We start from the raw sequence: 25,301 nt of genomic DNA, 5'->3' as shown, positions 1-25,301 counted from the left end.
GTCTAGGTCACCCCAACTCTCCTTTTCTGACCATTGAAGAACTTGTGCACGGAGCCCATACAAGGTACAAGAAAAGTAATAATAAAAATGACGTGCATCACCTCATATATGAGACCTCCCACAAAACCTGACGAAGTTGACACCTTTTTTTTTTAAAGTTTTGGCATTTTCAAATTCCTGAGGTTTTTCAGCGTCAAAATGATTCATGATTTCTTAGCTTCCGTGATCCTATCACCCCTCGGAGGACAGATTTAAGTGATAAAAGCCTAACGACCCAACTACGAAATCACCACACATATTGAAATGCTTTTTGTATAAATTCCTATACACGTTTTTGTTACTAAATTGACCCAAAACACACTTCTGCTTGATGGATTATATTCATATTTTGGGAAGTTGTAAATTTGTACGTACTGATGCACAAACTCTCAAAACCTCAAAATGGTCAATTCCCCCCCCCCCTAAAAATGACTTCACATGCTTTTTGTGCAAATACAATATCTGCACCTTGTCCAGATTTTGTTGAAGCAGGTCTCGTATATGTTACATACAAAGAGCTCCACTCCTACTTATCAATGTGAGCAAAAAAGCTGTTTGTTCCCAGTTCCAGAATTTCGAAACATGCCCTAGTGGTTATTCTAGCTATCTACTACGCCCTGCTTTTCAAATCTTCGGGCCTGAGATGGTCAAAAGTTATGAGCACTGCCGGTGGAGAAAAGTACTTGGACAAACACAGACTGCGTAGCGGGAGAAACATTATCTTTTCAGAGCTTTGTTGTGTGTGTGTGGTTACCTAATGTTTGGTTCCAATGCCTTGCTGAAGGCTCTCGCGTTCCACCTTGCGCTGGTGCGGCTTGCAGTAGATCTTACCGTTGAACAAGGCGTAGTTGGACAAACTGGACAGAGAAAAACAAAAATGGAAAGCCCATGGATTAGGCCAAAACAAAAAAAGTCTCCGGTTTCTGGTATTGAGCTTGCCCCAAAAGTGGTGCGGCGACGCGGCTTTTTTTCTTTTTTTTTCCTTCAAATGTCAGCTGATGACTGCAAATGGTGCCCGACTAAATTTAGTGCAAAATGTATCGGAGCCCAGAGAGGCCACATAGAGCTTATACTCAATCATAACCCCATCTAAAAACACGTTAAAATTGTGCAGTTGCAGGATTCCAGTCAAACCAGTGAGTTTGGCGGTTTTGAGACATCATCTTACATTGAAAAAAAAAACCTTTTTAATTATGCGGACGCACATGGCTACGGCGACGCGCGCGCATACCAGAAACCGGAGACTTTTTTTTTTTGGCCTTCCTGAAATTAATATCTATCTAAAGAAAAAAATCCATCCAGTCACTGACTATGGTACTAGCAGGAAAACCAGATTCGAACCAGCCAGCTAATGTGCACACCGTCGCCCCCCCCCCCCCCCCCAGTGGACCCCCTTAAACTGGAAATTTGGCAACAAGAGAAAATGAATCAACCCTGATGATCGTGTTTAATATTAAGATTTTGTTCACATTTTTGGGTTATCTGTGACGAAAACCCTGTTTTTTGGCGATTGGCCGTTTTTTGTAACGTCCTGTGCAAAACGACTTGCGCCACCTATTGTCTGACAATGACCATGATTTCGGTTTTGAACAGCGCCCCCAGGGAAAGATGGTATCCTCCCCAAACCCCCGCTGATGAAGCCAGTGAAGTAGTCTTAGTCCACGACTGTATTTTAATTTTGTTCTTCTCATGCAGCCAGTTCCGATCCATGGCAAGCGCGGTCAAACCGTCACAACGGTAGAGGGAACTCAACAAATCAAATCCAGGATTGGGAACTTTGGCACAGATATCCGAGCAAAAAGCTAATGCGGGCAGGTGAGGTATGCTTGGAGTTCCTTGGGTATTAAAGGAAAAGTTCTGGCAACACTTGCCAGGATTTTGGAGCAGCTACATAAAAGGGAATAAAATTCAAATCCAGTTTTGGATCAAGACTAGAGATGAAGCCTGAAGCTGGAGTTCAAGCCGAGTTTTTCAAAAACACTAATGATCTTTACCTCGTCACCTTCTTGCAGTATTCACATTTGAAGCACTGCTTGTGGTAGAGTTTCTTGGCCACTTCAAGACGTTCCAGGGTGTAGACATTCTTGTCGCAGATGCAGCACTTGTCGTACGTTGGCGCCTTCCAGGCGGAACGGCCGGACTACAATATAAAAAACAACAAAAACAAGATGTTGATGTTAACACCTTAAGGCCCTAAAAAAAAAATCTCCGGTTTCTGGTATGCGCGCGCGTCGCCGTAGCCATGCGCGTCGGCAAAATGAAAACGTTTTTTTTTCAATGAAAGATGATGTCTCATAACCGCCAAACTCACTGGTTTGACTGGAATCCTGCTGCTGCACAATTTGAACGTGTTTTAAGATGGGGTTACAGTGCGTGAAATTACAGTCGGACATCGGACATTTTCCGACCACTTTCATGGTTTGTCCGACCAAATGCAGATGTGCTCGGACAAAATGTCCGAGCGATTTATGTATTCTTTGTGGAGTTGTCTTTTTCAGAAGTATGAAATAAACGCTTGCACTCAAAAGTATTTTGTTGTTTATTTCCGATGATCCGGTCTGTAATACTTACCGTACGCTGAGCGGCTGCTAACTACATGTACGTGTTGTCTTATATTCACGCAATAGATGCAACGCGTTTACACCCCAATCATTACACAGTCTAGTACAGTGCGGCGTGCACAGCGATAGATTGGCATTCGTACGTACATGCCGTTTGCCAAAAAATAGACGTGAAATCAAGTCGATAAATTGTGTTTCGATCAGCAGTCTTCGTGTTTCTTCTACAAATCAGTTAATACAACTTTTTGTACTTTTCAAGACATTTTATGGAAATGAGCAGTGGCCGTTTGTGGAATTCCCAGTTAATTTCTATTGGGCAAAAGTGTTAAATTGGACCTGATTCAACCTCTATTCCTTGCTATAATGATTCGATCGAGCCTCTTTGGACATTCAGAACTGCAATTTCACCCAGTTTAAGTTATGTGTTCTGCAGACTTGAATCGAGTCTGTATAGTGACGAGTCGAAATATAGAGTATTATAAGGACATTGACGCGCATACATGTAATGAGAATTTAGCAAGATCAAAGTACGTTGTGTTGCGCGGTATGCTTTAAGTGCGTGATTGTTACTAAATTCTCACAACGTGGCTTACTACAGAAACGAGCGGGTGAATCAAATTTGGAACGCTAAATGGCAGATCAAAACTTGACAATGGCAGAACACTTTTGATTGTGCTCGGACATTTTGTCTGACCACTTTTTTTGTCTAATTTCACGCACTGGGGTTATGATCGAGAATAAGCTTTATGTGGCCTCTCTGGTCTCCCATAATATTTGCACTAAGTTTAGTCGGGCACCATTTGCAGTCATCAGCCGACATTTGAAGCAAAAAAAACAGGTAAAAAAAAAAAAAAAGCCGCGTCGCCACACCACTTTTTCGGCAAGCTCCATACCAGAAACCGGAGACTTTTTTTTTTTTGGCCTAATGGATTGCTACTTAAGGCTCACTAAAAAGCTTTGAGCCAAAACAGAATTATAACTTGCACACAACGGGACAAAGAGACAATGCAGTCTTGCTGGTAGAAAACGGAATAAACAAAATCATACAGGGTAGCGACAACATTGAAGGCACTCTTGTTCTGAAGTTCCCACACTGACTTGTGTTAAGTTTTTTGCTGTGTAGGTACTACACACTGCTTACCAATCCAATGGCCACTTGGCGCATTCATGCACAGGCAAAACTCCCCATTATTCAAATGCCTTTATCTTCGGATTCGCCAACCGCAAGACCAAAGGCCACTCAAGGTGGCAACAACAAGGAAAGAAAGAAACGTGCAAATAGAAAGAAATAAAGAAACTGTTGACGCTTTTGCTTTAGGTGAAATCAACTATGGACTGCGGGAAAGCAGTGTTCTGGAAAGGCGTTCCACAGTCAGGGAGTATGGAGAGGGGGGGGGGGGGGGAATTGAAGAAAGAAAATCTTCTGAAGTTTTTGTTTTTACCCTTCTGATATCAGGCTGGTCTTCGCCGCGTCCCTTTTTATTCTGGAACATGCTGAGTCTGCCTTGCACCCCGCCGCTGGCCGCAATGCCCTCGTTACGCTCCTGTAGGAAGGACTTCTTCACTGGCTGTTGGCATCAAACAGAACAAGAGAGGAAAAGAACAATCAAAATTTTGTTTTGGAAATACTGATTACCTGGCGGTATTCCTTACATTTTTGAGAAATTTGTCATCACTGTGACAAGCTCATGAGTACTTTTTGCTCAGTGATTTTCTGAGAGACATGAGAAAACTTCAAAAATGTATTCAAGTGATACTTTTTTTTATAAAGGAAACAAAAATATATGTCAATACTGGCGCTCTAGGCGTGACGTCATTATCCGGTTCGTTAGTAAAATCGTCACACAGGTTTGTGCGCCCACCACTGATTACTAGTGCCCATGGATAAATGCTCGAGGTGCCTTAACTTCCGGTTCGATTCGTGCTATGCTACACTGTGTGAAGTACGCATAGTTAAATTGAGACGACGTCGTCAGCTTGGTAAATGTTACTCAGACTAATGAACTGGATCTGGTTCTTTGATAAAAACGTCATACACGCGCGCGCACCACTGATTACCAGCGCCCATTGGCTAAACACTCAAGTTGCGTTAGCTTCTGGTTCCAATGGTTCCATTGCTACTTAATGGCCACTGGGTGTGGTTTAGACTGAACTGCCGTCACACTTACGAACCGGATTACCCCTGCTCATCGTGCCAATGAAACGTTCCTCAGCCTGCCTTAGCTCCCTGGGGAGTGTACATCTCAATGCCGCTTTTTCAGTGCAAAAGACAAATTCAAAGACAACCATATCGCCCTCACAGGTCGGCCTACCCATCTAATATTGTGACAATGTGTGCTGCCCAAGGACACACGCACCACGACCCCATTGGCTGAACCCAGACCCACAATATGTAGAACTTCGTTCAAGATTTTGAATTTGAGACCTCAGATTCTTCAGGCCATGGCATTTCATTACTTGTCTTCTGTCTTGTATACAGGGTGAGTCAAAACCACCGTTTTAATGTGCTGTCCACAGATCACAAAAAGGTAAGTGTTCTTTCAGCAAAACGAAAACAAATCACATCGGTATGTGTGTGAATTGTTTTTGTTTTGCTGAAAGAACGCACACCTTTTTTTTGTGATCAGTGGACAGAACTTTAAAATGGTGGTTGTGTTTAAAATTTCCAAAAGTAAATGAGTGATTTGAATGAGTCTTGTACTAAAAGAAAGCTCATGAATTGGGCTTTCATATCATAGATTTTGAAAGTGCTACAGGCAAAACTTCATTCAAAAATTGTCCTGGCATTTGGAATGCGTTTTTGTTTACTCACCCAGTACAAGCATTGACCAAATATTGACTACTGTTTTTGCATAAACTTTTTAAGTATGATTTATTTTAAAGATAGTGTCCAATATAATGTTTTTATTTTGTTGTAATTTATTAAGGTTTTTACCTTGTCTTCAACGAAGAAGCCCTTCTCCTTGATCTTGCTGACAAGTCTGAGGAAAAGAGGAAGAAAGACCATAGTAATTTTTTCTTAATGTGGATTTGAACACAAAACTTTTTTCATTTCATTTAAAGGCAATTACGTAATACCAAGTCAGGTGATGGGGTTTTTCTTTAATGCAAAATCCAGCATTTGTTATGTCAAGTTGACAGCACTCACCCAGTGTCAATGGTGGCCACAAATGGTTTCTTGGGAGCACTGCGGAAAAAAATGAGGTCAAAAATGTATGACTTTTAATAAAAGTGGGGCTAATTTCACAAGGTATTTTGTTGATATTCCTTCCTTCTCTCTGAGCTCAATTTTTCTAGATAATTGGAAATATTTTAATATACTTAATCTTGATAAGTCAAACTCTGATAACTCAAAACAACTGTTGAGTCAAACAAAAAATCCATTGCCTTCCATAGTATAACAATGATATGCAGCCCTGCTTAACTCAAGCTTAAGTCAAATTTGAACCTGTTCCCTTGGGTTTGACTTATCAAGATTTCACTGGAAACATTTCGTTTAATTTTAAGTAAAAATGCAGATGTACCATTCACTGACATTTTTAACCTTTATTTAAAGGGAAAATACAACATTTGCAAACATTGAAAAATAAAATGACTAAGTTTTTACTAAATACCTTACAGGATGTTGGTAAATGACAGTCTAAAGCATCCTTTAGAAATTATGGCACCTGGTGTGAAGTCATTTTCAAGAAAATTGTATTTTTGTTTACATTTCCAACGGTGGTCGGCCTACCACCGTAGGAAAAACCTAACTATTTTTCACTACTGCTCCAAATTTACCATTTTTTCAGTCCAATTTTGTTTGCTAATTGGTTTTATGTTCATGAATGGGTGCAGGTCAGCTAGACTGGTTCTCTTAGCGTACAATTTTCTGGCATCTGTAAATTGATCCATTTCATCTTCAGTGGAGTTAGGGAACCAGACTACTTGAACATTTTTGTTTTTCTTGGTTTTTCCAGCATTTTCGAAAACAAAACTTCAAACATGTCAGTCTAACAATAATTTGATCTATTATACTAACCCCTCAAATAGTTCATTTCTGAAAATTAAAGCATAAGCCAATGATGTACATTCCCTTTAACTGTGGGATAACAGCTCAACAAATCATCACGTCTCTCCGCTGGTCCGTTAGTTAGTTAGTAACAAACCTTGACAGTGTCTATTGCTCCTACATTATTTTGACCGATTTCAACCAAACTTTGTCAAAAGTATCAGTAACCCAGCCCCAACATGTCACATGACTAAACTGGGGTCAAAGGTCATCATGGATCACTGGAGTCAAAAAGCTGATTTTTTTTTTACTCAAACACTACTCCTTCCAGAAATTACGTGCCACAATCACGTGACTCATGCATGAACACGAGCAGGGTACCAGCAAAATTGAAGAGATCATTTTGTTCTGAAGTATAACATTTTGCAAAAACCTTTGAACAGGGAAGTGTTTTTAGGTGTCTTGTTTGTCAAAACTGTCGTGCAAACGAAACTTCCATCTCTTTTTGATTGTATGAATTTATCTGCCGCGGTTATCCCGCAAAAAAAAAAAAATCGTCAAATCTTGCTGCGCACCAGACTATTTTGGAAAACTGAACTGGCTTATTATCTTCACTTTAGGCATGTGCGAAGAGTCCCTATTTCAGAGTACAACTTTCACATTATATTGTCAATCGTTTTCTTTTTTTCATGCAAAGATACAAACATGGAAACATTCACGCAAATACATAAAAATTAATCATTCCATGCTTACCTCACTTTGCTCAGGTCTCCAATCCTGGAATTCAGTACATTCAACTAAAATGGGGTAAAAAAAAAGAGAGGAAAATAAAATTACAGACAAATCCTGTATTAAAATAAACAAGCTTTGGACAACTTTAAACAAATACACACACATAGTCTACCGAGTTACAACCTCAAATTTCTTTCTTTTTTTCCATTCTTTTCTTTTCATTCATTTTGGCTAAATGCAGAACTGCATTGCCAAAAAAATTCAGATGCCGAAATATTATTTCAGGATTCGAAAATAGATGGGTTGAAATGCAAGGACGTCTATTCAGGATTAGTTTCCTCATATCTAAACCTACTGCCAGGGTAGTCTTGTTCCAAGACTGGGGTTCTCCCCCCTATTTTGTAGCCAGTCCCGTGACAAACGCATTAAAGGTGCCACGGCAGTGGAGGTCTCTATCAATAAGGTGCATCGAATCCAGTCTTGGCAATATTGGCAGCGCTACTCGGGAAATTCCGAGCCTACCTCACGTGCACCCATTAGCTTGAATACAGCGTGCTTGAAGTGTGCTCGGAATTCCCAGGTAGCGCTGCCAATATTGTTAATACTAGATTTGATTTATCTGGTTGATATATATTTATATGATAACGACCTCCCTTGTCACGGACCGGCTGTATAAGGGGAATAAACTCCAAAAATCCAGTCTCGGACGAAGACTACTACCAGGGATGAGATTGTCAATTAACTAAAGTCTGAAATTTGGATGAAAGGTCTGAAAGATAAAAATTTCTCAGATTCAAAAAGTCTGATTTCATAAAATCTCAAAAACCTCATGCCTGTACAATGTACGTGTATGTCAAATTCTGCAATAAACAATTTACAGTATAATGCTGCTGCTGCTGCTGTTTTGCCATAGTCCTCATAGAACCGTTGGCATTCTCTTGTGTGCCTTTGCTGTTGCCACGGCCATTCCTCCATTCGTCCACTTCCTGATGTTATCGATCCATCCTGTTTTCCTACGTCCTGGCCTGGCCTTCCCTTCTACTTCTCCTTCTACTGTCATCTGCACTAGGCTATCTGATCGGCGCTTCCAATGTCCATACATAGACAGCTTCCTCTTCCTTAACTGGGCAAGCAGACCTTCCTCTTTTGAAACTCCCACCCTTTGGCGGATCCATGCATTGGTCTTTCTATCTTTGTATAATGCACGTGTACCCTAATGAGACTAAATCTGTGTTGGCAAGTGGTCAAGGGTTAAAGTTCAACTTACATCATACTCCTGGCGTTGCTTACGCTTCATGAGGTCAAACGTGACCCCGTACAGCTCCACAAGCTTGGCCTATGAGACAAAAAGGATGATTACAAAAAAAAATTAAAAATTAAAACAAAAATCTGAAATGAATCAAAAGAAAAAGGTAATTTTAACAATGGTTAGGGTTCATGACTCATGATCAGAGGGTCAGGGTTCGAATTCAGCTGCTGGCCATATGTTGTGTCCTTGGCTATGCCACTTCACCCCCACTTGCCTCTCTCCACCCAGGAGTATAAATGGGTACCGGCATTAGCTTGGGGAGTAACCTGCAATGGACTAGAATCCCATCCAGGGGAATAGAAATATTCTCAGTCATTGAAAGCTAAGGAAACCCAAAATAAAGGCCAGCCCGATGGGCCATATTGGCTTGTGACAGACTTAACTTACTACTACAAGCAAAGAAATGCTCAGGAATTTAGGGTTAACCACTTCGCGCCGGGTTTATTTTTGCCGAAAATTTCAAAAGGCAAAATTTCCCAGCCAACTGCTGATATACAGCCAAACCCGTCAATTACCAGAGATGCCACAGGGTCTCCTTGCAAAGAAAACGGAACTGGGTCTGCTTGAAAAAAAAAACCACGGAATTTTTGTGTGTGTGAAAAAGCCACTCCGAGGCCGACACAAAGTCCCCGTTGTCATCTTTATTTGTAGCCAATCCCAGTTCCGTTCATTTTTTAATTTTGCATCTATGGCCTTTAAGCTGTCGGTCCGTTCAATCACTTTGATTTTTTTCCATATTCCTAATAATAGCAATATTTGTTCTGCCTACCTAAATTTCCAATGTAATATTCGACACGAATCATGCACGATTCCAAAACACTGCTGTCGGTGTCTGTACAGTACATGACCGTTGCATGCACTACACGATGCGCTCAACGAAAACATGGTTGGTACCCGGCGTTTTTTGCATTCACATATATTACTGCGATCAGAAACCACCGATAACTGAAATGATAGACTTAATTTCCAGGTTGTTCGCAGGTGTTTAGACATCAACCAGAGGCTAGTCAAGGCAATCTTGATGTCTTAACCCGTCAGCCTTGCCTGTGCACAAAAACAGCCAGTGCGTGAAATCATGGCCTCCGGCACGAACTGGTTAAGGAAGGTTTGTGATGAAAAAATCACCTGCAGAGCAAGAGCCAGCTCCTTGAGGTTCTCCACGCTGGTGTTGGCTGAGATGTCCAAGGGTGGGACACACTCTTCCAGGGCTCTAGCCTTGTGCTCTGCTCGCTCCTCGGGTGACATGGATTTCTCCTTCTCTGCCTCTACCACACTGTCCTAGAATATCAATTACAAAGACAGAGAAAGAGATTTAGAAGGAGGGAGGGTGCTGTATCATCAGCAGTCAGCTGTGAATGCTACAACCAAATTTTACCAGGGACTGAGTTCAAGGATCGTTTAAGCACACCTGCTTTCGTGGATGTCTTTCACCATCGCTTAGAGATCGCTCACAAGTTTAGATTATTTGAATCCATAAAATGCTAAACCCAAAATATTGAGGTGATGATCGAATATTTGAATATTCGAATATTCTGCACAGCCCTACCTGCGACAAGCAGAGGTTATTGAAAAATCTCTGAGCTGCAAATTTAAACGTTTATTATTTCACACCCAGATTTAGTTTTTTTTAATTATTAAAGTACAAATGATTCTACAGTCTCTTTCATATCACCCAGCGATGAGAATGCCTTACCGTGACGCTGTAATTGGGGCGGATGTAGCTCAGTGAGTTCTGGATGTTGCGACGGCGTTCCTCCGCCTCCTGGCGACGCTTCTGAATCTCCTCCCGCAGCTTCTTGGCATCCTCCTTCAAAAACAAAATAATAATAAAAATAACAATATATGTCACAAACAGTTCCCAACTCTGTGGAATGGCCCATGTAAAGAAAGGCAAGTGGAGTTGAAGGTAACAGACACCATTTGCCAAGTACTCAAAAATGAAACTGTCAAAATATGAAATATCCTACTTGATTGTATGGTGGTGTACCCTAACGTGGCGCACTTCGAAGCATACCCAAATTTCCTCGTGCAGTGTTGCCAAACCTCTTTGTTGACAAACCTCAAATTCATGCAGTGAAATACTGGTACTTTTACCTTATTAATGCTTGCTGTTTAACCTCCGTGAACAATTTCGGTTTCATAAAATTTAAGCCGAAATTAAAAAACGGTGGCGTCCGGAAATTGGGCACAATTTGGCGGAGTGTTCCCTAACGTGGCGCACTTAAATAAATCTCGGGAAATTTTAAATTAACATTTAAGAATTTCTTAAAACTTGATAAATTCTGATAAATCATTATTATCTCTACTTACATACCCAGCCAGATGTTTGTCACAAAATTATTTTCTTATTTTTCGGGGCATTTTCAAAGGGTTCACTTTGCACTTGAAAATAAAATCGAAAAATCACGCCAAAATAAGTTTTTCTTTTAACTTTGTAGCGGGTAAATAAATTCGCGATTTATGAACGGGAGTGTTTATAACTTGATGAAATTTCACTTTCTGTGAAATTTCAGTTAAAACTTTTGCTCTAGCTAGGCGCTACAGGCGAAAAATCAAAGTGCGCCACGTTAGGGGCCACGCCACGTTAGAGTACATCAACAATAAGTACATTTCACAATTGTTGACTGCTGTGATGTGGGATATGACATTCTGAACACCCAAGGGGCGCATAGCACCTGAGGCGAATGTTTTGTTATATCTCTGTCTTGCATTCTTTGGATTTTGATGTAAACATCACAAAAAAACACACCAGGAAACACAACAATCATGACACTCGAACGTCAACTCACATGCATGTCGCATGCTCAAAACAGCTGATCGTCTGCTAGTTCACTGCTCCCACTCGTGTGTGAAAATATGGTGAAAATAGCGTGGGTACCAACGATACAAGCATTTTACACTACCTATGTAGACGTACGTGATATCCCACAGGGAGTGTGCCATGACTTTTTATAAACTTAACACGTGATCGTTCTAGGCCAATGAAAATACAGCATTCAAGAGCTCGGTATAACAAAATAGGATCGTGCATCCTGTGAAATCATTATACGCTGCCACTGTCGAGAAAAGAGGAATTACCATCATTTCCTTGCAACGGATAGGACCAAACCGTCGCACTTTCAACGGAACCTACGCTTTGTGTTGAGAAAAAATAAAGATGCATTTTCACAGTTTTCGACAGCTAAGTATTTTCATAACCTGCTTAAAGTGTATTGTTGTTCCTTGAATCTGACAAAAACATTTTTTTTTGGAAAATGGTGTCCACGCGCCTCACTATCACTTCTACACTCATGGTTCCACGGTCGCGCTGTAAACTACAGGACACGTTTGAATAGGGAACAGGGTCCAGACAACTGCAAACAAGTGCCATTATACAATTGTTGCCTGCTGTGACGGGGTCCATGGTGTTTTGTTCATCCGAGGGTGCAAATGGCACCCGACGGTGTACAAAACCCATGGACCCCGTCACAGCAGGCAACAATTGTTCTGTTATACCACGGTAATAGATTACTAACGTCTGAAACTGTGGGTCTCTTCCTGTTGCGGTATAGAATTAGCAAACTTTTCACACAGAATTTTTTCCGTATTTTTCTTCGTGCTGATGCTGTCCAGTTCAATAATCAAATTTTCTGATCTCGTCTCTGGAACAAGACAGCCTCTTCATTGGAGGTGACCTGTTATCATCTGCCTCAACATTATGGTGAAATTACGGCGAAATTTGCACAGTTAAAAAAAGTAGACAAACAGTGACGAACGATGTAAACAACAATGGCGGTCATAGCAGAAATATTGCTTCACTGTCCCCCATGGCACATCTCGTAAAAACATACATTGATTTTCGTAGTACCAGTGTAGCTACAACCTTGTTCCCGAGGTCACACAACTATACAATGCGGTGGAAATGACATTGTCAACAGCGGGAAAGAAAAAGGTAATGTGCCCCGTGGGGAACATCACTCATGTACCACGCGCAGGAGGCGTACATCGTTATACATGGGGATTTGTGGCATGACATGTTATAAATGACGGACCAATAACAATTTATAATCTAAAATCGTGGTATAACAATTAAACTTGTTGACAGGATGATCCATTATCCATGCCCTGCGGTAAGGCTGGCTAGACTCACTATAAGGATTTTATTACACAACCACGTGGTTCTTGTCTGAGGGCTGGGGTTTGGCTAGAATTTTCACAGTCAATAGCTCACCCCAAGCTAAACGGGCACTCACCAGGTTTTTTTGGGCATGTTTGAACAAGGAACTTATGAAATGTAAAATTTTGATGACCAAAAAATGTCAGAATATTAAAAAAATTGAGCAAACCAGACTTTATTTTAGAGCACAATCAGCGGAGGGCAGGGTTAAGAACCACCTCTGTCAGTGTTCTAAAAAAAAGGGGGATGAATCTAAAATATGTATACTAAAACTCACCGCTTCACGGGCCTGCCTCTCTTCCTCTTCTTGCCGAAGACGTCGCTCCTCCGCCTCCTGCTTCAGCCGACGTCGCTCCTAAAAGATCAAGATGATAGGTCCAGCAACAAGTCAAACACAGCCAACTTAATTGATTCATAAGTGCGTTATGAAGTTTGACATGGAAGTTCAACCTGACCAGGGCCAAATTTCATGGTGCTACTTAAAGGCACAGTCCATCATTTGCAGCCATCCGAAAAGTAACTGGCGTAATTATTGTTGAAAAACAAACTTGGTTGAAAGATAGTAAGGGAACTAAACTGCCTGTGAAATTATTCTTTCTGGGAAGCTGTCATTTTGAAGTAATCAACGAAAGAAGGCATTTCCAACGGTGATTCTTAAGAAGCACCGTAGGAAAATTTAAATTAGTAGTACGTTTTGTTATTCAGCGCAGCGCGCACAAGTATTGGAACGACGCACACGCGCGCGTGGTTGTTATAATTCGTCGGATCAGTGCGCTACGTCGCGTATAGCTGCAATTCAAAACATGATTCAGTAACTTTTGATTTGAAATTGAGATCTTAGAATGCTGTTTTTCTCGGAATGTACAGCTGAAGCTTAGCTGAAACTTCATCAGGTTAGTTGCTCAGTATCCTTCATTAGATTTTGAACTCTTTTGTTGCTTCAAACAAACAAAATGCACACATTACAAATGATGGACTGTAGCTTTAAAGGCACAGTACCGGTACATCATTTGTCATTTGTTTGTGTTTGAAGCAACAAAAGTGCTTAAACTCATAAGGAGGGTGCTTACCAACTAACCTGATGCACTTTTAACTCTGTGAATGCTGTATATTCTGAGTAAACAATATTCTAGGATCTCGATTTCAATTCGAAAGTTGCCGAGTCATATTTTGAATTGTGCCCGAAATTAGCATCCGGGACACGTTCTCCATCAGCCAATTGCAGCTACGTGATGTCACGCACTGAACTGATGATTTACAAATGTATAGCAACTGTACGCGCATGTGCGTCCTGTCAACAATTGCCTGCACCCATTCGCCCAATTACAAACCAACTACTAACAGAAATGTCCAACATTGTGTCACTTGACACATCTTTGGAAATGGAACTTCTTTTGTTGTTTTCTTCTAAATGACAGCATGCCAGAAAGGAATAATTTCACTGGGAGATTAGTGTCATTACCATCTGTAAACCAAGTAAGCTTTTTCAACAGTATTTTGGTCGGTCACTTTTTGGATAGCGGCAAATGGCCTACTCTACCTTTTAAGTTGTCCTAACCGTAAGCATATTTCCCAACGTAAATGTACAAATGCTTGCACACATGTTGAGAATTCTATGGTTATATGAATAGTTTTAGCAAATGTTATGTCTGAAGTTAGAGTGACCATGTTGAAAGGGACGCAAGCTACGTTAACAGAAAATCAGGATAGAGCAGTGCCATGAAATTTGGCACTTGGACAAAAGCCTACATAACAAACTTTGTAGCTTGTCTCCTTCCACTAATATGTGAATTGGAAGCCTTCACAGTGAAGATTGCAAGGCCTGTTACCATAACAACTCATCGTACCTTCCGTTCTTCCAGTTCCCGTCGTTGCAGTTCGCCCTGCTCTTTGGCCAGGCGGAGTTCCTCCATGCGCTCCTTGTGGCGTTCCTCATTTTCCTGCTCACGTTTCAGACGGATCGCCTGATGAAAATTCACACAATCAATATAAATATCAATCACAAATATCAATCAAAAGTCAAAGCACAAGTTTGTCACAAGTCAAAGCACAAGTCCATCACAAGTCAAATCACAAGCCCATCATAAGGCAAATCACAAGTCCATCGCAAGTCACATCACAAGTCCATCATAAGGCAAATCTCAAGCCCATCACAAGTCACATCACAAGTCAAATAACGAGTCAAATCACAAGTCCAAAACAAGTCAAATACCAAGTCCAGAAGTCAAAAGTCCATCACAAGTCAAATCACAAGTCCATCACAAGACAATTCACAAGTCAAATCACAAGTCCATAACAAGACAATTCACAAGTCAAATCACAAGTCCAGAAGTCAAAAGTCCATCACAAGTCAAATTACAAGTCCATCACAAGACAATTCACAAGTCAAATCACAAGTCCATCACAAGACAATTCACAAGTCAAATCACAAGTCCAGAAGTCAAAAGTCCATCACAAGACAATTCACAAGTCAAATCACAAGTCCATAACAAGACAATTCACAAGTCAAATCACAAGTCCAGAAGTCAAAAGTCCATCACAAGTCAAATCACAAGTCCATCACAAGACAATTCACAAGTCAAATCACAAGTCCATCACAAGACAATTCACAAGTCAAATCACAAGTCCAGAAGTCAAAAGTCCATCACAAGTCAAATCACAAGTCAAATCACAAGTCCATCACAAGACAATTCACAAGTTCATCACAAGTCAAATCAAAAGTCCAGAAGTCAAAAATCCATCACAAGCCAAAATCATAAGCCGGTCACAAGTCGTATCACAAGTCCATCAAATTACAAGACTGCAACTAGTCATATCACAAGTTCATCACAAGTTCATCACAAGTCACAGTGCTCAAGTAACATCAATAACAAAGCAATGCCTTGAGTACGTCATGACATGACTCGAGACCGGAAGGCTTATGTGGTGGACTTGCAAGGACTTGCCAACTCATAATTGCTAGCTTTGTCGATATAAATTCATATCAGGTTAGCGGGGAGTCAGGTTGGAGTAGCGGTACTTTCCTCGCCTTCCACCGCTGTGACTCGTCAGTTCGAGTCCCGCCTGGGCCAACATGTGGATTGGTTTTCAGTCCCTGCCTGATTCCGTTTGTTTTCCCAAGAATATTATTCTGGGGTTTTCCTCCCACCACTAAAACTGTAATTTCCTTCCACATCTTCTACCAAGGGACCCCACTGGAAATGAGTCGAAAGATTTTCATGGGCTATCCCGGCCAAATGCTATAATAAAATGCTGAATAACAGGGTTCAAAATTAGTGGTAGCCCGCTAGCCAAATGCTAGTCAAAACAGCGATGGGCTAGTCAAACTACTTAAGTAGCCCGGTTGGCGAGTGAGAAAGTATTGGGATTTGGGATACCGCAAAGATGAAAGGACAGGAAGAAATAAATCATTAAATTCAGAAAGAAAACCCCATGAATTTGTGTCTAATTTTATCAACTGTTTTTGAAGGTTAAATTGTTAGATCTGTTGATTAAAAACACTGACAAAATTTACTCAGAATTGAGCATGAAAATACGCCATTTTGTATTTTGAGATAAGAAAAAAAAATGCGGGCTAGTGAAAATGCCAGCAGGCTAGTTTACAGTCCGTTTTAGTAGCCCGGCTGGCTGGTGTACACAAAAGTTAAGGTCGAACCCCGAATAATCACATAAAATACCTCAGCTTTCAGCTCAGCTTCGTTGAGTTCAGGCTTGTCTTCAGATTGTTCCCTCGACATCCTGTCGATAACAAATAACAGACACACAAAATCAAGGCAAGTAAATTCAACACTTGTCTAGCAAGCAGTCATTCGAGGTAGTGCTGTGATGCTGTAGAAATTATGTTCCAAAGCGCTAACGGATCTTTACAAATGGCTCTAACACACAGCTTGTGAATGGGTCGTGTATTTAATATACATGTAGTTTCACCTAAACTCGGTTAAGAAAGTAAAAGTTGTAATGCACACAAGAACAGTTTTACATCCTGTTTCTATAAATATTCTGTTATTTTTTTATTTTTTTTACCAAAATAAAAGTGAAACTCACCTAGTAGGGGCTTTTCTCTGCAAAGGAAGGAAATAAAATACACAGTATTTAGTCTCCAATGTTCATTGTGTTTTTGGATCAACATTGCGGAAAATTCAGATGTTATGTTTGAGTGGTATTGATTTCAGTTTCGCTGGAATTGTTTATATGAGAGTGCAAGAGTCAACCAATCCACTTCAAGTCGTCAATTTATTAAAATGACCAGTTCTGTGAAAATGAGTCACGTGTGGAAGTGGAAATTATGATTAGGTTAAGCTTTTATTTAGTGTCTTTTGTTGGAAATCCTAGGTAAGTAGTTTGGAATGATGTACCCATTGAAAAGCTGGATTTCTGTGGTGGTCACAGTTTTCTTTGCAGAGATGAAAACAATTAGCAGGCTCTCGGAATTTCAAATTTTATAAATGACACAAATCAATATTTGATAAAAGAGAAATTGTTCTGCTTAGTTTAACCTTGATAAATAATTTATATTAGGATAATAATTAATGAACTGTAAGGCCCCCAAACTGTGTGTTTACTGTAACACCCTAAAAAATGTGTGTAACAATGACTCTGAGAGAAATCAGGATCTGATACACCGTGCCCTCTGGAGACATGCACACAATAGGGAACAAAAGATTGTATACGTCTCCACAGGGCAATTTGTATAAATGAATACATCTCCACAAGGTTTCACGGAATAGATATATGGATTTTACTCAAAAACTAGGAATTTCCAAGGTGGGTTGATCTGTCGCAAATCGAAGAGTTTTATAAAAGGGATATTAAGTCCGAATTTCAGCCAAGGAAATTAATTCTGGTCAAAATAAGAGCATTTTGAAACTTCACTTTCAAACTCGAAAACTTTACTACACGAGAACAAAGAAATAACTCCATAGTGATACAAATTTCAGTATGTGTGTTAGTATATGTGCATAAACATGTACAAAATCACACCCATGACACCACACACACAGACACGTTTGTTTATGGTGTAAATCGAGGATTTTCTTTTGTTCCTCTTCCCTTTTCCTTTGTTTGTACCCTACTTTTTTTGCAACAGCTGTCATTGGTTTTGTACACGTTTTCTAATCGAGGTCGTCCTCGATTTGGTTCCTGTCCTCGATTCACCGATGATGCTGCATGTGTGTGTCCTCGATTAACACCATAAACAAACGCACCACCCTTGACATTAAGGTGCTGAACTGTTGGGAGAAGAAGGTGTGGCGGGGGAAGGGGGTGCGGGAAGAACAACAATCAAGTTATGCATTACTGAAACTTCAACAAGGAATGTCAATTATTCATGTATCACACAATGAAATTAAAGACAATGGACCCCATTTGCAAACATTCAAAAATGAAACTGTCCAAATCTCATGAAACAACCTACTTGATTGTAAGTAAAGCACCATACCCCCCCCCCCTTTTTGGAACAAAAATATTTGGGTTGTGCATGATTTCCTAGGTAGTTGGGGTCAAGGGCAGATCCAGAACCAACTTTTTGGTGGGCCAAGAGAGCTCAAGTATTTTTTTTTTTCAAAAGGGGAAGGGGATTAAGTATATAGTATCGTGCGCTATTTCCACATTGTAATATTAAAACTAAAAGGTATGTGTGCAGCTGATGGCTTGCGAGGGAGATACGCAATATTTTAATTTATTTCCTGAAAATTAAAAAAGGGGGGGGGGGGTGGTAAAGTACATTATTACTGTACACGTGGTTGCGTCGGGTTCGACAGGACATTATGCACAGCCGAAGACGGACAATCTTGGAGCTAGCCCACCAAATAATGGAGATAAATGCAGTGACTTGTCAACATGCTAAATTCAATCATTGGTGCACCTTAATTTTGCCCTTTCATTGCAAGCATTGGCATTCCTAGCGCTATCATCAAGTACATTAGTACAAACTCTGTTAATACAAAATTCTGGTTATAACATACATAAGGCCTTGGTCCCGACTGTGCATTTATGTGCACAATGAATGGGACTGATGTTCCTCTTAATACAAAATTCTGATATAACAAACAATATGGCTAGGTCCGAACGAGTTTGTATTAACAAGACTCGACTGTACTTGCCAAACTTCCAAACTGACTATTAAGGTTTTGGCTGCAGCGCTAACAATAGACATGTTATAGCACGTGCAAGATTGTAAAAATTGGGACATGTCATGAATGTTCATTACAATATACCAACACCCCCCCCCCACAACTCCACCCCCCCCCCAAAAAAAAAGTAGCGATGCATGTAGGCCTACATGTTGTATGCCACTTTACCAATTAAAATTTGGGTCATATACACTGTAGGTTGCAACAACTTTTTTTTGGTGTTCCACATATTGTGAGAAAATTACATGTGCAACAATGTCAAAAGCTGAAAAACATTCTTGGGTGGAAGTGGTAGTTTTACAATGCTGTGCAAACAGGCAACACAAAACCATGCACAACCAAAAAAAACCAACGTTGACATATCCAAACAGGAAATGCAACAGGATCGGGGAAAGTAAACCCCGCCACTGCATGTATTACTTTACGTGAATGTTTAATTGACCCTTGAAAGTTCAAGCACAAAAAAAATGTAGGCTTCCTGCACAGTCGAGGAATTTGGCAGAACGCGGAAGATACCAACGAAATTGAGACTGTATTTATAGACACACAATGGATTATAGAGGAACAGATATGCATGATCTGAGAGGCTTTCTAGATACCGTAAATGAGACGGAATTGGGCTTATTTATTCAGGCTTGCGAGCTACAGTGCCGACGGCACTTTTAAGGAATCCTTGTTTTCATTACCAGGAAGAAAACAACTAAAAATAAAATAAACATGCCGGAGTGGAGAAAAATGCAAAACAACTGAATTGGGATAATTTTTTTTTTTGATTTTCAGGTTTACTGACATTTGTTATCTTTGAAATGTCTACTACACATATTTTAAAGAAACAGTATAAAAATCATGCAAAAAAAAAAGGTTTTTAAGGAAAAACAATTGGCATCTTTCATTTTCATGACTACAAAACAGTCAATACTTATTTTAAGGTTTTTTCTCTCAGTATTTTACTTTTTTGACATGTCAATAAATGCAAACTTTAAACAGCTGCAACTTCTGAACGGAAAGCCCGATTGAAGTGCAACAAACAGTATTGTAAGGATAATTTTATTCTCTTTCCTAATACCTGCAAACCCTCATTTTGACCTCTGCCCAGTTCTGTCTCACTTTGCCAGAACGCCTCACATACAAAAGTAAAGTTCAATTTTCCTTTGGGCTTGCAACTTTCCGATGGAAAACAAAAGGAAATTAGAATTGTTAGTTTCACAAAATGTCACAACAAACTTCACACACAGTTTCAGATGTACGCATACTTAAGAATTAGTAAAAAATGAAATTAGTGAGTAACATGCACTTCACACAACTGAACTTTGACCTACAAGCAGTTTGGACTTAGCGTTACTGATAGACTCCTCCTCCTCACTTGATTGGTCGTTGCTCTGCTAAGGGTAATGAATAGTAATGATTTAAACCACAAAAATATGAATATTCACGTTGACTGTTAACTTGTGCTGAACAGAAATGTCAGTGATGTCATTATCATGCTAATTAACACTAGCTTGTACAATGTAAGTATTGTTGCCATTTTCAAGAGAAATTTTACCACTTTTGCTTTTTGTCAAAAGTAAATATTTTGTTAACATGTGACCAGCTCCACAAAAAAGGGTATTATGTTGCAAAACAGTGAAAATGATTTACATGGTTGCAATGCCCACAATATAAGCTTTCATTTAGTATATAATAGAACTCCATAGCCCCTCCTGTTCTGGCTTTCTGGAGATATAACATGTTTACATATTAATTTCTTCCTTGGAGTTCAAATTATACAACTGAGAAAACAGGCTTTAAAATAGCTGGCTTTGTTGTAGAACAACAGAACGATGCACACAAAATAATCATTTTACCCACTTTATTCATTAAAAAATCAATGTTTCTGTGATTGAAACCTAAAACTGTAGGTACTAAAGATGTCATTCTTGACGAAAAGTTAAAATCACATTTTGATAAAATTTTCACCCTCTCAACGTTGAGCAGGCCATTACATGATAATGCACAGTGCGACTTAATACCTTTTTTGTGGAGCCGGTCACATATCATTTTTCAATGCTCTCCCCCCTCCCTGCCCCCCAGACTCGGGACTCGGCATTGCTTGGGAGTATCACCCATTGTCCAATGGAGCCCTCTCCGTAACCAACGTATGATATATTATGTGAGCAACGCAAATTTATGCGACCCCGCGCGACAGCCAATCAGAGTCGACTTTAGAAATGGTGAAATCATTTCGTTCAGAAATTTGGACTAAGTTGTTGATTGGTCAATTTTGGCTGACATGCTTTGTAATACAACAACGGGTTACCGAAGACCCGTTAGAAGGTGTCCGCTAAATGGTCAGAATTTTGAGGTCAAGACGCAGTCTCGTTTTGCATAATTAATTGCTGAATCTGCTCACATATCATAGACCCTTGCTGTACCAGGGGATACTCTATAGACTACCCCCCCCCCCCCCAACACCCACACAAAACAATAATTGATCTCATTGTAGGCCCTACAAGATATATCTACTGGAAAAAAAAATTGACACTGGTACGAATAAATGGTTGCTCTTCAAATACCTGTAAATATTTTAAACAAAAGGGCCTGAAAGTAGAAAAAAGTAACATTTTGCAATTTCTCAAATAAAATGGCATTTCCAGACTTTTTAATCATGAGAAATTTCTAAATGTCCTTTCACTGCAATTTTACATTTTTATTTTTAGAAAGAAATCTTTTGCTTGTAGTGAGTTATAGTGGATGGTTTAAAACCTGAACAAATTATATCGAAAAGCTGCAAAACGTTATTTTCGCTAATTCGTATTTAATTTGAGAGCAAAATAAAATGCAAAAAAATGCAAAACAATATTTTTTTTTAAATGTCCTTTCACAAAATTAGTGGAGTCAAAATCATTTGGCGTTATTCAATGTGTAGCTTTGTTGTTTAACAATATAAAAAAATATATAACTATATAAATATTAAATATTATAACTATATAAAAATACAAATAATTTTAGAAAAATCTTTAGAACTAACCAACTTCACTTCGATTTCCGGACCAGATTTGTTAGAGCTGCGAAATGAGGTCACCCTGACTGGAGATGAAGCTCTGAGTACAAATCAAAGAAAACAGGGGGTTTTTTTTGCTTTTGAAATGCCAGTTATTAAAAAAAAAAGGTAAAGGGGACGAACCTGTATTCACAGGAACGGAGTGCCCATCTCTCTTTCATAGCGATTGGGCCAGACTCATATGCTGCTGTGGGGGATCGCCACACCTCCGCCACAGCGAGTCTGTTACCTTCCCTGCATTGACCAATGCCGGTACCCATTTAACACCTGGGTTAAGAGGAGTAATTGAGGTGAAGTGCCTTACTCAAGGGCACAACACGCATTGCCACGGTGGGGTTCGAACCCACAACCTCTCGATCACGAATCCTGTGCTCCATTAAATTAAGTTATTAAAGGGGCACTAGGTCCTGAAATCCCCGAAAATGTTATGTTTTGGATTGTTTACTTAGCCTATTTCAAACATCTGGTTGAAAGGAAACCAACCTAACATGCCTAATGTCTTACCGTTCCCGAGAAAGACAAAAAAAAACAAACACTTGTTTACATCGGACATGACGGAGTACGAATACGTTTTTCGTGTCGTTCTCAGTGTACGAGGCACGTTGTGTGTCTCGGAAACAGCGGCGACCAATCACCAATGCAAAAAAAAGTGGTTTCTTCAAGGTCCGCAAAAGGCGAACACTTTACGAATGAAACCACAACTAGCATCCAAACAGCTTGAATTTATGGGGTCGCAAAAGTGGACCCCGAAATTCGTTCTCGCACGCATAATACAGGAATAACACAAAAACGCCCAGTTTTGAAAGGATAGTTGTGTGGATGTTTATATCCTACTTTTAAAAGTTATTTCCGATTAACATCAACTCGTTCAAAGCGCGTTTTGTAGCCCAATTGGGCTGTTCCAGGACCTAGTGTCCCTTTAACACCCTAACCGCCCTTAGTCCTTCAAAATCCTCTTTGCCAAAGTGGAGGAATTTGGAGGATGGAGGTTACATGGCAACAGTGCGTTACTGATTTCGTAGGATGCACTCTGTCACGGTCTTGGGCTGGACCTTGTGTTGTTTTTGCTCAGCCATGCATAAATATAGGCCTGGATTATGCTTGAAATCCTCTGTACTGCTCCAGGATGTCACTGGCCAAGCCTCAATATACCGGTACATTTGTACTGACAGTCACTGCTGCAGGATTTTGCAGGATTCAGGCAGTGGTCACTCCTCCACGGACAATATTTAAGAAATAATGGAGGAATTTGCAGGATTGAGGCTACATGCTATTTTTCCATGAGGCCAATTTGAGTCTTTGGCAGGATTGAGGCTACATCCTAGCAAAAAGGCCAAGGAAGTTTCAAATAAATAAAATTCCTTTGTTATAAAGCAGACTATGTGTTCTTCAACAAATTCCCCATGGGGGAATGGGACTTTTTGCGCCCTGGCATGAATGGGAGTAATAATAAATGTCACGTGATGTGAGTTCCACCAATCAAATGACAAGGATCTGTACATGTCCATTTACAAAGTAAAATATCACAATCACTGGAACTTACAGTTCGCGCTCTTCTTGCTCCTTCTCTTCGGCACGTCTGCGACGGCGCTCTTCGCGGCGTCTGGCGCGCTCATCAGCAGAATGATCGTAGCCCACGTCACCCATATTGACCTTAACTGTCGACGCTGATTATAACATAACAAGGAAATTCAATTTCGTGGAATGAAATCCTCAACAATGGATGGGATTTCTAAATTCCTTTTGTGGTTAAGTCCCCGGCCCCCACCAAAAAAAAATCAAACGTGGCACCAAAAAAAACCCACATAATGTCTTAATGCAATGCACAAACCATCAATCCAAGTCAAACAATTTCATCTTAAACTTAAACAACATGGCAAACATTTATGATTATGAACGTCAGTACAAAACTTATTAGGCCTACAGTCATGACAGTCATGACAGTCATGATGAGGGAACTTTCCAAATATTGAACTATTTTTAGGATAACTCTTCATATAATTTAGCCCCCTTGGGAAAAACAACTAAAAACTAAGCAATTGTTTCTGCAGCCCCTCTCCAGTTAGCTTGTGGGAGGAGTTTTACTGTTTTCTTTCTACTTGCCCCGCCCCCAAAAGAGAACTCTAAGTTAAGTATGGCCATTCCTCCATTGGTTTTGGTAGGGCCTTAACAAATCTCTGCACCGCACTGTAGCTGCTGAAGCACGAAGTTGTACAGTTTATTCATGCGGTTAAACAGGTTTTGAAACAAAAAACAATGTCAATACCTCATTGTTCACTCATGCGGACAATCGATATGTGTCACATAAATACAAACCTTTTTAAGAGAAACTACGAAAATTCCACAAGTGCTGTCACAAAACCAATCGCCTCCAAACTCGATCCGCTGGTACGTACAGGTGTGTGGTCACTGGTTCGCGTGCCTGCCTTTCTTCATTTTATTGTATCAGAATTTCCGTGCGGGCACCACTGAAGAGTTTACCGACCCCGGGCCCCTAGCGAAAAAACCCTTAAAGAAACTTAACATTCCAAAGTTTTTAGGGATCGTCCGGACAGTTTGTTTTGGTGTAATCATTAGCTACAAATTCAAGAGCCACCGGCCGAATGAAGGCAATTATTCATGGGGAAAATATAAATAGCGGAGACATCAATAAGCCTCTGTACTTATCGTTACACTTTGTTTACACGTGAGCCAGTTTTTTTTTGTTTTGGGGGGAGGGCCTCCATATGGGGGGGGGGGGGGGGGGGGCCTCCATATAAAAGGCACCATATAGCCTAGCAAAGCACACACGTAAACAAAGTGTGACGTCATCAATAAAGAGGCTTCGAAAGCAGAAGATTTGCATAACAAATCTGACAAGTTTATTCGTCTGACTGATATTTTTGGCCTCACATGCAGAATGTGTGCTTTTTAAAAACTGTTGTTTTATTAGTTAAATTAACAGTGAAACGATCAAAGTAAAAATAGTCAAACAAAAATTGAAACTCATCTTGCTGTTGTCCTTAGAGTCCAACCTACCAATTTAAAAATGAAAGCAAGAAAGCCACAGATATGAAGAATTATTCAAATTAGATCTATTGGAATAATTGTTTTTTAATAGCAGCATCGAATTGAAAAAAAAAATGTTTGCAATCATGAAATTCATGATTTGTTTTGTCGGTAGAGGGCGGTGTACAACTTTTACGGTGACAGCAAAAGTGCAACGTATACCGTAAGGGGCCAACCGCGGATTTTTAGGAATGTGGAAAATGTTAATTTCTAACTTTTATGACATAATATCAAGACCAATTATTGAACGAAATTTTGATTCAATGCAATGTGCTTTTCGTAAGTTATTGTCTC

The 25,301-nt window shown here is 40.0% G+C and overlaps 1 protein-coding gene across 4 annotated transcripts; it reads right to left on the bottom strand.

Moving 5' to 3' along the window:
* Positions 1 to 468: 468 nt before the first annotated feature.
* LOC119721886 (troponin T, cardiac muscle-like) lies at positions 469 to 24,433 on the bottom strand. Of its 4 annotated transcripts, none has more exons than XM_038191846.1 (17): positions 24,045 to 24,163; positions 23,503 to 23,626; positions 21,927 to 21,999; positions 20,239 to 20,301; positions 16,833 to 16,849; positions 16,466 to 16,526; positions 14,636 to 14,752; positions 13,066 to 13,143; positions 10,326 to 10,439; positions 9,758 to 9,910; positions 8,591 to 8,659; positions 7,345 to 7,388; positions 5,749 to 5,787; positions 5,536 to 5,581; positions 4,043 to 4,168; positions 2,034 to 2,179; positions 469 to 896 (listed from the first exon to the last, which is right to left on the bottom strand). In XM_038191846.1, exons 2-17 carry the CDS (start codon positions 23,604 to 23,606, stop codon positions 794 to 796), a joined length of 1,353 nt encoding a protein of 450 aa, XP_038047774.1. In that variant the 5' UTR covers positions 23,607 to 23,626; positions 24,045 to 24,163; the 3' UTR covers positions 469 to 793. The 4 variants fall into 4 exon arrangements, with proteins under 4 accessions (XP_038047774.1, XP_038047756.1, XP_038047768.1 ...); XM_038191828.1 differs by lacking the exon at positions 24,045 to 24,163 and adding an exon at positions 23,893 to 24,011; XM_038191840.1 differs by lacking the exon at positions 24,045 to 24,163 and adding an exon at positions 24,276 to 24,433 and having other exon boundaries at positions 470 to 896.
* Positions 24,434 to 25,301: the final 868 nt, after the last annotated feature.

The sequence above is a fragment of the Patiria miniata genome, unplaced genomic scaffold (genome assembly GCF_015706575.1).
Source record: "Patiria miniata isolate m_02_andy unplaced genomic scaffold, ASM1570657v1 HiC_scaffold_1, whole genome shotgun sequence".
NCBI classification, from domain to species: domain Eukaryota; kingdom Metazoa; phylum Echinodermata; class Asteroidea; order Valvatida; family Asterinidae; genus Patiria; species Patiria miniata.
The sequence above is the reverse complement of the archived record's forward strand: the minus strand, read 5'-3'. Positions and strand labels throughout refer to the sequence as shown.